The 14,414-nt window shown below is 33.0% G+C and overlaps 2 protein-coding genes across 2 annotated transcripts in view; one reads left to right on the top strand and one right to left on the bottom strand.

Annotated features, from left to right (window-relative positions):
- The window catches only part of LOC127840923 (uncharacterized), a 43,130-nt gene continuing 28,716 nt past the window's right edge, over positions 1–14,414 (bottom strand). The window contains exons 2-5 of the mRNA XM_052369388.1: positions 764–859; positions 537–638; positions 314–424; positions 1–205 (exon numbers count right to left, since the gene is read on the bottom strand). Of these exons, the coding sequence (XP_052225348.1) occupies positions 15–205; positions 314–424; positions 537–638; positions 764–859 (500 nt within the window). The 3' untranslated portion in view covers positions 1–14. The remainder of the gene's footprint in view (positions 206–313; positions 425–536; positions 639–763; positions 860–14,414) is intronic.
- On the top strand, positions 6,681–12,381 carry LOC127840926 (uncharacterized). The gene is made up of 4 exons (XM_052369393.1): positions 6,681–6,843; positions 8,899–8,982; positions 10,844–10,906; positions 11,210–12,381. The coding sequence occupies exons 1-4, from the start codon at positions 6,789–6,791 to the stop codon at positions 11,377–11,379; spliced, it is 372 nt and encodes a 123-aa protein (XP_052225353.1). The 5' UTR covers positions 6,681–6,788; the 3' UTR covers positions 11,380–12,381.

The raw sequence follows: 14,414 nt of genomic DNA, 5'->3' as shown, positions 1-14,414 counted from the left end.
TCCCTCCTCAATATTCAACTCTCTTGCCTTCCTAATCCAAAGTTCCGTCTTCTTCTTTGTATCCTTGTAATCGGTGGCCCCCTTCCTCCACAAAAGTTCTTGCTCCCGGACCCACTCGATGAGTGGCTCCTGAGTGTCATTGTCGAGCAGTAGGGCCTTGCGACGAAACTTCTGCGGCAACGCTGTTCATCGTCCCGTTCAGAGTCTAAAAAATATAACAGTTCAATAGAAATAATAAATGTATAAATGGAACATATATTATTTAGATCAATTTGTATTGATTTTTCATTGCATATTATCACATTATCATTACCTTCAGCACCAGCAGTAGCACGGACCTCCTCAGGTTGGTCATCACCGGGTGGTATTTCCTCATTGTCAGGCCGGTCCTGTGTCAGGGCCTTCACGGGCCCGTCATCAGAGTCTGCAAAAAATAACAAATGAATAATAAATAAGCCAGGTCAACGTAATTTAAAGATTATTATTAAAATGATTATCATTATCATTTCATTTCATACATTTTCATTGGTGATTACCTTCATCAGCAGCTGCCCCTGCCTGTTTTGTGGTAGCAGTCGCTATGACTGTGTTAGCAGTGGGTGTGCTATTAGTGGATTCTGGTGTGGCATTACTGGTCTCTGCAAAATAAAGCAAATGAATATTACATGAACAATGTCAAAGTGATTAAAAGATTATAGTTATTATTATTATAATTATTATTATTATTATCATCACTAAATTTAATATTTCTATTGGCGATAACCTTCATCAATAGCTGTCCCTGCCTGGGCTGTTGAAGCAGTGGCTGTGTTAACAGTGGCTGTCCTAGCAGTGGATTCTGATGTGGCATTACTGATCTCTGCAAAATATAACAAATGAATTATAAATTAAAAATGTTGAAGTTAAATACATAACAGTATTTTTTCACAGTTTTGAATATTTCTTGACACAACTAGTGGGCTACCTAGGCTGCTGCCTCTCCATCCCCAGCCTTCCACTTCTTTTATCTACGTGGCATGATGAACTTCAACTATCGACTTCTATAAAAAAAAATATAAGAACGTCTATCAAAGCGATCCGTTCAGTTCCGTATTCAGAAGCGGTTTGCCGCTATACCAATTTTAAACTCCCACCGAGCCGACGCGCGCATGCGCAAAACGCCGCTCTATCAACATTCGCGTCACCGCTAAACCAACGCTCGCTACCGCTCACTACCGTTAAACCAACGCTTAACCAACGCTTGCTTCAGCGGTGCACCGCTTTGGCAACGCCCGTATTTTCGATTTTTTCCCTATTTTGTGCGCGGTGACGAGCGTTGCCGAAATTCGGCCCCTCTTCATACCGTTCAAGGAACGCTCAGCAAAGTTCTGGCGGTGTGACCGGGCCTTAACATATTAAACAAAACTATTTTGACATCCGGATGCTTATAGAAATATAAATCAGATATAAAATTGTTTTCAAGCGTAAAAATACTCTGAAACTTGAATACAGTTTTATAAGCATTTCTATTAACAAACTTTCTTCCGCAAATTATTTTAAGTAACATTTGGGGAAATGTTTTTCATATATGCTTTGCGCCATGTGATGGGCTAGTTGCTATTTAGGATATTGTTATATTGTTCATGGTTTTATTAGTGTGAGCGTTAGCTCACGCTAATGTAACAGAGCACAGTTAACAGCTTTTAAGACGACATTGGCCAGTCAAGTGTTTATCATTGAAATATGTACATATTGGCTGCTTTCAGGGAAAACGGGGAATGCATGTCAAATAAGATTAGCCTGTGCACACTGATAAGCATGTGAAATGCGCATAAGCTAATCAAGGACGACGTTTCTGATTTTATGTTTTTCGTTTAATGAGAGTCTATGGTACTGGTATGACAATTAATGCATATGCATTAAGCCCTGTTTTCCCAAAATGAAGCCTACATTATATTTTTTTATTAATGATTCAAAAAAAACATCTGGAACTGTGCTTTAAGGCACACTCTTTATAAATTTGCATGGGCTGGGTTCATTTAAAACTTGCAAAATAAAAAGCTTTAACATTTTTTAAACTGAGTTGCGTCTAAACGTATACAACAGCGAACACCTACAGTGCCTTCAGCGCTTTTATTTACTTTTTTATAAGACCAAGTCCAAACGGATATATTCGAATATACGATGCATTTGAAAAACAGAACATAAAAGATGTGACGTCTCTCTTGTTCGCGAATTCGTCACTTTCATATTAATTGAACATGAACAATAATTGTTTTAATATACTATGTATCAAATATTGATTATTTGACGTATTTTTATTAGATTTCGTGCAAACCAAAATGCTATAAAATGCTGATATTAAATCGTGCTAATATGCCCTGTATACCTATAAAGACCAACATGTATTACTATCATCGATGTTTCATAGGACAAGGTTGACAAAGAGCCAATAATGACCCTGTAATTTAATTGATGAAAATTTCATAATTTTTGTTCAATGAACATTTTTGACAAGGTCATATAATTATATTTTTCTTTTAACCTTATAAAGTATGCTCATCGGCAGATTTCAAAACTGTCCTTATATATAAAATAAACCATCCATAGTAACCTATAGAGAAAGAGAGCAGGTTGACAAATCAATATCAATGTTTATAGTCCGGTAATTGTCTTGTATTTAATAATAATATTGTCTTATTTGACAGACGTCTTTGCAATATAATGTTACATTTTAATAAGCACGGAGCTGAGATTAATGCCGAATGAGCGCCAGCACTGATCAATATCAGTAATTGCGTTATGATACGCAAGTTGTAAACAACTCGTGTGTCAAGAAATTTACCATTAGCTATTAACTAAAATCATTTCAAAAACGATGTTTTAAAATGTAATTTATCAGAATTTCCACGGATCTGTTATAGTCCTAGTTTCCACATACTGTAGAACTTTTCAATTTGTCGTCAATTATATTTTAAGGAAGACTCTAAAAATGCCCCCATCAACTCGCACTGTTTAGTATGGAACGTATTGGACGCGCGTCCAATACGGTAGAATATTTGATAGTCCGATGGTACTAATTGCGAGATTTGATAGTACGATATAAAAATATATTTGTAAGACAGAGAAAATGTGTAAACTGACTGAAGAGTATGTGTTTTATAATGACCTACCGGTACTGTGCAATTTACACTTTACAAATAACGGATACAAACTCACATCATATATTTGATTGGCAAATATATTAAAAGCAGTATATCAGTATATTATACAGCATCATGTTACAAATATGTAGTTGTTGTTGCTTTATATGGTAACAATATTACAGTTTTATAACCCCAAAAGAAATGTCCACCCGTAAATACAAAAGATCGCCGCTATCTGTTCAGAACTAAAGAACGTTTCCCAGAAATCCCCGCTGTAGAAGCATGAACGAGGTTACGAAACAGATCATTTGTGTTATATTTAACTGTTTGGTATATCCGGTTTTAGCGATTATGAAGCATTTTTGCTGTTGTCTATCGTATCCCTGAAGTTATTGTTGAACTCATGTTCAACGTTTTATAAATTGAAAATATAAACAAGCGTAAACTTATACTATTGCGTTGTTTTCCCGAATCTATTAATAGCCTCAGATTACCAAGCGTGACCTTATACTGTTGCGTTGTTATCACCCGTGTCATTGGACTCTCTATGTTTATCGGCAGCCGCATCTATTAATAGCCTCAGATTATGAATGAGCTGCGCAAAAATACTACGGCATGAAGACGCAGCAGAAAGTGGACTATGTTAATAACTCGTAATCATTTATAAACAATCTTAATCGTTCATAAACAATCTCTTCCGCGACACGTATAATACAATCATTTTTTGTTGAGTATTTTCTATATAAGCTCTGTTCGAAACTATTACATTTAACACGATATTCATATAGTGTTTCCATTTGTGAATGAATATAGTTGGAGAACTCAAGCCTGTTACATAAATTATACAACTCTTTCTAGCGCAGATTCGGCATGTGTGGCAGGTAGTAGGCTTTCCGTAGATAAGCCGAAACAACTTGAAATTTTGAGAAACAACATTAGCTGTTCGCTACGCAAACAACTAAAAAAAAAACCAAATGAGCCTTGCTCTTTAAACAGTGAGTTTAATGCATGTGCGTAAAGTGTCTTCCAAGATTAGCCTGTGCATTATTCAAAGACTAATCAGGGACAATGCTTTTCGCTTTAATGATATTTTTCGTTTTATAAAGTCTCTTCTTAGTAAAAATGCAGCTTAAGCGGAAGGTGTCGTCCCTTTAATGATCTTCTATTATATCGTCGTTATCACTTATTCTGCAAACCCAACACATTTCTGTATCATGTACATCTACATCTTGATCATTGGAATCTTTTTGAGTTATGAAATTATCTTCGTCATCGTCATCAAAATCACTTTAATCATTGTATTCTTCATCATGTTGGTCATCTTTGGTTTGATCAACCGATTTATTTGAACATATTTGGTTATCATCGCTTAAACTACTATCTTGATCGCTATATTGCGTCTCATACTCGTTGTTTCAAGAAACTCTTGTCAAATAATTCAAAAGGACATGCAGGGCTCAGTTTTCGATGCCCTGGGTGTTAATTCTCTCGTGTCATCTAACACAAAAGGACAAGCGGGGCACAGCTGTCGATGTCTGAGTCTCACATCTTATTTAGTGTCCATGTTCCAAATGGAAATGTGCGTATGGCAAAACACGCATCGCACGCAATCAAACATAAAGTCGGAGATGATACAAAGGGTCGAAAATGAACCTTTGGATAGCCAGGTGTTGTTTTGAAACGTCGTAAAAAGACGGCAAGTTTTCAAAGGTTTTACGTCTTTGTTTTATATTTCGATATCGAAAATACAAATACATGTTTGCAAACGAACGATGTCAGAAATACTAATGCATTTATCTGCTATTTATACAAAATATTGTAATGTAAATTTTTATAACCATCCATATACCGATGAAATGCCTCATTGTCAGAAAAACTAAACGCCCGGCAAAAACAGCATCCTCTTGTTCAACCCTCTGAACATTTTCCGTCCATATAAATTGCGCCGCATCTCATCCCTAAAATGTACACAAGAAACGTGGCTATGGTCTCTAGCATAGTAGGGAGCAATTGTATGGAAAGCATTCTCATAAATAAATATAAATACCAGATACCCATGCATTAAATCATCACTGATAATGTGTTAAGCCTCCGGTAGGGTGGCATTTTACAATCGCACTGTCCGTCCGTCCATCTGTCTCTCCGTTCGTCTGTCCATTCGTCCGTCTGTATGTCTCTCCGTCTGTTCGGCGTTCCATGTACATGTTTTTTTCTCAACGCCTGCAGATATTATTCTGGTTTTTGGTTTGTGAGTCTACCGACATGCTTAACACATAAGGTGCGATTTTTGTTCCGGTTAATACATGGTTGACGAAATTACATGCCTTGGACAGCGGGCAAGGATGTATTGATATGTTCACATTCCACCGTTATATGACTGAAAGTTAGGTCTTGAATTATTATACTGTACATATAGCCTATTAAAAATCCTTCTAGGCTTTGTTGGTCATGCCTGTAGACTAACACAACAAATATCAAGTCAGTATCTGAAAGCGACCTTGAAAGAGGCCAGTACGAATGGTTACTTTAGAGGAATGCCAAAGGTTCGTAAAATTGTCCGTAAATTTGTCAACTATCAATTAACCCTAACCTCGTCATGACATTTTCTATTGCTATCTAGCTGCTGAGCGGCTTGAAATTGCAGTACGTGGGGGAGGGCACTGTGCTTCACAAACACAGCTCTTGTTGTTATCTCGACATCCACCTGAATGACATTTATTTGCAGAGGCGTCAATCTTCCTCTTAAAGGAAGCAATTTCACGTTTTGGTAAATTTACAAAATTAAAAAAAATTTGTTTCCTATTCGCAAATTGTCGTTGTAGTTATGATATTTGTGAGGAAACAGTGAACATGAACATGAACGATGCACTAAAATAACCATTATATGCATCTTTTGATGATTTAAAACTTTACTTTTTTCTTTCTATAATTGTATTCTTGTTTTTACTGGAGCTTTATAGAATCAATGTTTACATTAATCAATATAAAGCATTTGATGAAAAACTTCAATACATGCCAAAGTCTGTGAAAAGGTCCCTTTAATATGCTTACTATGAGCATAAACAAAACTTGATGAACACCTCGCGCGCGTTTTCAGACTGTTGTCGGAAGTGAACAAGGCTGAGTTGTGAAATGTATTTAGAGATCGGTCTAGAGTGAACAATACCATTTAAATAATGGAACAATCTTAACCACCAGATACCCTTTCTTTACGTATACCTATAATACAAGTTTACATGTTTTATTTGATTTAAAAATGGTACGTGGCACAACACTTGTTATCAGAACATTTAAATTAATAATCAAAATGTTCGTACACTTATTTCAATAAAATGCAAACACATTGAAAAACACCAAATAGGTTTATTCCGTAGTATACTGTCTTTAAAGGATTGCTTCATATGTACTCATACAAACTGATAAATACAATATTGAATTAAATCAACGACGCGTTTAAGTCTTACTGAAAATCGATACAGGTTTACATTCGTCATCCGGTGCTTCTTTAAAATTTAATGTTTTGTACTCATGTGTACGTATGTTTAGTTATTTGCACGCATGCGCACTTAAGTATGTTTCATGCGCAACTAAGGAATCAGGCTTCATATATCGGGTACGTTACCCACCAGTTTTCATTTGATAGACTTGTATCAATAAAGAAACATGGTTGGAACAAATACCGTAGTGTTGGCATACGTGCTGGTCGCCATTCTATCTGGTAAAATTAATTTATTTATTTATTCCAGATACGTTGTTTTCTTATGCATTATACTTATAAACAAAGCGATGATGATAATAATGATGATTTATTAAATGTTTTACCTGATCACATAAACAAATGTAATCAAAGCATTGTGCGTTTTTCAGCATCTGTTTAAATCGAAATGCCTATAAATTGCTTGTATTATTTTATAAAGAGTCATCTTCGGTTCGATGACTAATACAATTTATTTATAAAAAATTGCTTTGATTGAAATTGTTATTTTGTGTTAAATGGTGCATATTTCACATATATAACTCTATCTCTTCCAAATACATGAAGAGCTGAACAAATTATCAGACATTATAAGCAATAATTAACAAAAAGCATAAACATAATAATGTATACATAGTACAATATCTTACACGTCGTAAGTGTTAAACTCGGTTAACATTGACAACATAAACAGAGTATACTTATATACACGTGAGTTTGAACTATTATGTATAGGCACGAAATACAAATAAGTACAGTTAATCAAGTTACGTACACAATTTGACGCGATGGCGTGTTTGACACACTAATACAGCTGCTTGTTGTTCAAGAGGTAAACTGCACCACTGTACGTAGAAGTCTACCCCGCAGGTTTGAGTGCAATCATGCGTGCAATGTGGGAATTATTATACGGAAAAAATAAAAACAAATGTTCAACAATATTGTCACGCCACCTGGTGCACTTGACAAGTTATCCATAGAGTCCAATTGATTTTGACCACAGGGATATGTTTTGAACAAGCTTAGTAGAATACCACCATACGATGTCGCACACAAAAAGCAGTTAACCAATTCATCTTGCGGTTTCAAAGGTTACAATTCTTTTTAAGTTAATTGCTATGTCAGTACATATAAATGATGTGACCCAGGGTCGTAGTTCCTTTTGATCCGTGGGGTATGATTTTAGCAACACGTAAACGAGGACAACTATCAAATGTTACACAATTAATATCAAACCCCTGATCCTTCTGGTTTTAGAGTAACGTTATTTACGTCTTCAATTTGGTTCCATAATAAGCCAATGCATAGACAAGCTTTAAAAATCTGATTGTAAAGAAATGAAAAGAAACAGTTCATATTTATTGACTGCGTCTTGTGTTGAAAATCAGTTATCAGTGGAAGCCATTTCAAAATTGATGACTTAATAGGATAACAGTACTTGTAATTTGATTCCATTTTAATAAAAGGTCTATTGCAATAAACGTTTTTTTAATTTAACATCTTATGAATGCAACTCCACAGTTTAAAATTTTAGTTACCTGACACGACACTTGCATAAAGAGTTCCACATGGTAGTCATTTAGAAAATAAATAATCATTTGACATTAATTTAGAATGGGTATTATCCTATCCTAGCATTCTGAAATATCCTATTGATACTTGTTTACAACCAAAGAATGTGGTTATTAGAACGAGACCATTTGACATAAATGAATTCTCTTGGGAACGGCAATTTCATTATTGAGCTATTGAACGTGTTTGGTATGTGCGCTCAAATTTATAAAATATTCATATCAAGGCAATGATAAACGCATACACACCAAGTATCTACCAGTAGTTAACTAAAGAGAATTTTGTACAAAGAGCTGTCATTGTGCTTTTTCCATTGATACATATATTTTAGGGACACGAATGAAATTGGGTTAAGATAAACGACGCCCTTTGTGGTCTCTTTAATCAATAGAGGGTATGTTAAATACACACGTGTCATGTAAACAAGTAGCACAGCTGGGTAATTATGATAGCACTTGTTATGTGTATGATTTATCTTTGCTCGCTGGTCAGGGTTTTGTTTGGTCAAAGAGACGCAATGAAGAAAGTTTACTTCTGTAAAAACAAACCAAGTATTGTGTAAAAATGCAGGGATCTGCGTCAAATAGAAATCTCTGGTTTATATAGTGTGTTCTATAGAACTGCTTATTCAATAGCTCGTCACTATATTATCTAAACATTTTGTGTTATCGTGTGTACATATGTAACAGATTACAAATCAAAATTACCGGCAATCGGTGGTTTCAGTTTCCAATGTGGATGCAGTCTTCAAGTGTTACGTATGCACAGGGACTACGAGTAGTGACAGCTGTTCGGACCCGTTCACAAAAAGTATGCTATGAGACTGAAATGGTGGTATCTTTGTTTTGTTTGCGTTATTATATCTGGTAGAATTATTGAAAAAAATATATGCAACATCACTATACTGAAATGTGATCAGCAACTAAGACCTCGCATGCGCTGACCATTTGGATTTTCGGATCGGCTCCATATTTTATCTCTGACTAAGTAATATATACACATTTTAAGAAATGTCTTTCGAAGTGTTATGCATTTAGCGATTTTGACTAACGATCATTAATGAATGAAATTATACAGTTAATACATTTTTTCAGCCATTACTGTTATTAATGTTTTGAAAACACACTTTACGTTTTTACTTATGAAAATTATTATTTTACGCATTCTATGAATATATCCGTTATTGCTTAGTTGAACTTCTTCATTAAAAGGATAAATATTTGGAAAAAAAGTACAAGACCACATTGCAAAAGTACATAAAACAAATATTTGCGCATTGCAGTATCAAACCAAATAAATTAATTTATTATAAGAAATACCAAGAAGAAAATCAGGGCTCATATATTATCATATTTTCAAATAGATATAAACTAACAATATATGAATTCATTTTGTTGTACTAACATCTGTTTTCTATGGAACAATAAAGACATAACAACACATAATAAAACTTTTTCTATAAAAATAGGTTCGAACAAAACATAAAATATGTAGATCAATTATGCGACTTCAGAATAAACGACTTCTATTCTTTTGATAACTTATGCTACATATTCGAAATACCTATAAGAAACTTCCTAATGTACTACACATTGATCAAAAGTATACCTATACATATTAAAACTGTTATCAATACAAATAACACACCACGTACTCAAAAAACTTTCGTAGAAAACATAATTGCAAAACAAAACAAAACAAACAAAATATTTTATACACTTCAAATTAAAACCCCTGCCGAAATATCTGAAGCTCAAACTAAATGGCAAAATATTCTTGGGGAAAAAGAATTAAATTGGAAACAAATATATGTCATGCCATATAAATCAACTACTGATAGCATACTGAGAAATTTTCAATATAAATACATCAAGAGAATTATAGCTACAAATACATATCTTTTTAAGTGCAACCTATCCAATACAAATCTTTGTGATATATGTAGTGAACATATTGAAACAATAGAACACCTTTTCTGGGAGTGTAAACATATTCAACATCTATGGAATCAACTGACAACCTTTCTAGAGAAACAACAATTAAATGTTAAACTATCTCTCTTAGACATCAGTTTGGGGGTAAATACCTTCAAAATACATAATTATATTAATGAAATATTTTATATTCAGCATGAAACGCAGAAAACAAGTGCTTACAATGAACTGTTTTATCAATGATTTAAAACTGAAGATTCAAATCGAAAAAGAAATAGCGCTTAACAATGATACACTTCATATATTTGAACAAAAATGGAAAAACATTAAACTTTCATAACAAGTCCAGTTAGCTTTCTACACACATTATGCAACTCATCATTATTCATAACTGTTCCTGTTTTTTTTTTTAAACACCTATTTCAAACAACTAAAGAACAAAAATACATATTAACTTTTTTTTCAATCAAAAGGAAACCACATAGTCAAAAAATATAATAAGCATATCTTGTGTAACATGTTTTTGAATATTATTGCTGCTACATAGTATCACTTTGTTTTATGGTCATATACATGTACACATTATATGTTTTATATTGAATAAAAATAAACATCTGTTTTGATATTTTGGACATACCACTGATTGTTATTGAAGCCATTTTAAATTACAAAACACAAAATAAACCAAAGTTCTTAAAACAATAACATCTTTATTATTAAGCAATTTATTTCTTCAGGTACCAGTTTGGAAAGTACTTTAGCCATATGCCTAGGCTGCATCAAGACAAAGATTAATGGCGGTAAGTATTTTAGAATAAATACTGGCAATAATTTTAATAATGTATATGAACCACACTGATTTGCTTATTTTATTTAAAGAAACACTTTTTCTTTCACCTCTGCCAATGTTTAACAATAATATGTGTTATGTTTGTGGAAGTGTTTTCATTTGTACCGTGTTTTATGTATTATACCTACGTTAGTGCAATTAATTTAAATTGTAACTGGCATAAAATATCTTGCGAAGTTTTATTAAAATCACACTCCCATCAACGCATCCAGAAGCAGATTTGGTATAAGGACTTTACGTTTTGTGTTTACAGTCGTTTCAAGAGAATGTTCTCCACTTGCTGTTGGCAACTGGTGCACGGGGTCGGGAGACAATGCAGCCTGTTACTGTGAAAGCGGGCTCTGCAACGGATCCAGTACCCTCGCTATTTCCATGACAACGGTTCTGTGCGCCGCGCTCGCCGTCGTCATCTCCAAGTTTTAATAATCGAAAGTGTCACGGTGTCAAAAGCATATTTCAGCATTTAATAATCATATTAAATCTAATTTAACCTTTAAGAAATAAGATTAATTGTAATAAATTTAATAAAACCCAAATGAATGAAGCTATTTTTTATAGGGTTTAAAATATGATACAAGATCAATTATTTAAATACAGTTATACATGAATTGGTGATAATAATATAGATAATATAGACTATAAGTATTTTTACAGTTTTGTTTTTTAAATAATCAGAAATACTTATATGCAATTTTTACATACTAGAATACTATGTGATTATAAATGCACATTTGGTAATAAATATGAAGAACTTTAACTGAGGTTGTGAGCACATCAACACAATCTTTTAAGATTTTACAAAAGAATATAAATAATGCCAGTATGCCTACACTCTCTTTCAGAACATGATTCTTGGAATTTTTATGGAAAATGAGTCCTATCAATATATTACTCATCGCAATTAAAAAGACGATTTAAATCTTTAAACAAACTAACAAAATCCCGAATGTTCCAGGAATTAAGAGAAGTCTACTTTTATCACGCGAATTCCAAGAGAGACGACTAAACAAAATAGCGAATTCGCAAATTGGTTACTTGTAAGAATAGTCGTACAATTAACCAAAGCCAATATAATTCATTGTAACAAAATATGTATTACAAAATATACATCCTTTTTTTAATTTCATTTGTGCACAAGTAATCTTATCCCTTATTAACCTACTGGATCGTTAAAAATGATATGTGTTCTATGTGCTCATAATTCTATTATAATACAATGAATTCTTGTGGTATGATTTTAACAATGTCCATATATATAAATTACATCAATTTTAACCATGATGTGTTTGTATATCTCTCTGGAAATATTAACTCATATTTGTGCTACTAACAAATACAATGTAATATGTGTACGGCATTCAGCAGGATGGTCTCGACTTGCACATACCTATAGACGAGGTAAATAAAGTCTACTCTACTGAAAAAATATTGTTTTTATGATATACATACGTTGGTCCTACCACATTCACCTAAATTTAATAAACAAAATCTCTGTAAATTGCTTGAAGACTTAAACTCTAAATTCGTCTTAGTTCCTGCTGATAAGGCTGCTTATAATGTTATAATAATATGAAGAGTGTTTTATGTTCAAACTATTTTACAAGAACTTTCACAAACTACATCATATTGTGAGTACAATAAGCAACCTAATGAAATTATTACCGACCATATTGCCCAATGCATAAAGCAAAATGTAATAGTCAATATCACTGACAAGAAATTGCCATCACTTTACTGGATACCTAAATTACATAAGACGCCATATAAAGTCGTTTTATCGCTAATTCAGTGTCTTGTACCACCAAACAATTATCAGTGTATCTTACATCTGCATTGAGTGCTATAAGATATCATATAGCTAAATTTTGTAATAAAGTTTATGAAAATAGTAATATTAACCTATTTTGATCAATAAAAAACACCTTAGAAGTTATTGATAAAATTGAAAATAAAAAATATAAGGTGTCACAGGTAAGTACTATGATTTTTCTACACTATATACAACGCTTTCTCACGCTTTAATAAAATCCAAACTTGTTTCTTTGATTGAAAAAACTTTTGCTAGAGAGAAGTGTTTTTATCTAGCTTTAAACACTAAAACAGCTTTTTTACTAATCAGATATTAGATAATTACATCATGTGGACTGGTCTTAACTTTTGTGCAGCACTTACTTTTCTTTTGGATAACTTGTTTCTTGAATTTAATGATAAAATATTTAAACAAATTATTGGCGTTCCTATGGGTACTAATTGTGCGCCACTTAAAGCTGACCTTTTTTTATATTGTTATGAAAGCGAATTTATGTTACAATTATCTAAAACTAAGCAAGTAGATTTGATTAATTGTTTTAACCTTTCTAGTAGGTACATTGATGACATACTTAATTTAGATAATCCATTATTTGAACAATATATTCACAAAATCTACCCAAAAGAACTAGTCTTAAATAGATCGTGTATATCCAATACAGACGCTGCGTATTTAGACTTACATTTAACTATTAATAATGATTTGATCAAAACTAGTTTATACGACAAACGGGACGATTTTAACTTAAATTGTGAATTTTCCGTTTCTAGATGGCAACACTCAAAGGGAGCTAAGTGTATTTTAATTATGAAAGATGTTCACAAAAACGAAAGCGCAGCATATGCTTATAAATATGTATTGTGTTTATTAGTCAGTACAAGTTAATGTATGCTGTCAACTTTTGTCAGATGCTCATTGATGAGTCTTTCTCGTCCTTTGATATAACAAACTTCAATTCTTACAGACAGACTTCAACAGACTTAAGTCTCAGAAAACACAAGCAAGCATGAAAATAGAAACTGTTATGCAAACTTGAAAATATGGATATTTTATAATGAATCCCATAATTTACTACAACGCCTAGTCAATTTTTTAAGTGAACAATGTATTTTCTTATTACAAACAATATTGCAGTGTGTCTATTTCATTTAAAACCACCGGTGCTTCAGTGTTTAAAATGTTTTTGCCAGCAACTTTGTTTGTAGGTTTGTATTATTTTCCGTTTTATATTGTTTTCGTTTCTTAACACATATTATTCCACAAATCTTTAACTCTTAAAACATTGCACTACGACGTTGAATGTTTGCGTTAAATCGAATTTTAATCATTCATTGTCCCTTTACCCGCAAAGGTTATTTACGTTACTCTTAATCGATCATCTATCGGTATATATATTTAATATTCGAATGCAGCGATGTGCGAAAGTGTATATTCGACGTTATATTTCCCTATTCACTTGGTGTACGGTTGTTATACAAAAACGTATCGACAAAGGCATAAATTCATTAGATAAAGCTGCAGATTAAATGCTATTGTCACCACCTGTATAGCGTGTATTGATTTTTTTTATAACGCTTAAGGGCCAGTGAACACAATATTACCATTAACGAATACTATACTAATAGAAAATACTACTAAATGAAGGTCA

This window comes from Dreissena polymorpha, chromosome 8 (genome assembly GCF_020536995.1).
Source record: "Dreissena polymorpha isolate Duluth1 chromosome 8, UMN_Dpol_1.0, whole genome shotgun sequence".
NCBI lineage: Eukaryota > Metazoa > Mollusca > Bivalvia > Myida > Dreissenidae > Dreissena > Dreissena polymorpha.
Note: the sequence above shows the minus strand (reverse complement) of the source record. Positions and strands in the feature narration are given on the sequence as shown.

Bases quoted from the DNA above. Each gene is read 5' to 3' on its own strand.
- LOC127840926 (XM_052369393.1), top strand. From the start codon at position 6,789: ATGGTTGGAACAAATACCGTAGTGTTGGCATACGTGCTGGTCGCCATT. The intron at 6,844-8,898 runs GTAAAATTAATT...CGGTGGTTTCAG, and splicing joins GCTGGTCGCCATTCTATCTG to TTTCCAATGTGGATGCAGTC. The intron at 8,983-10,843 runs GTATGCTATGAG...TTATTTCTTCAG, and splicing joins TTCGGACCCGTTCACAAAAA to GTACCAGTTTGGAAAGTACT.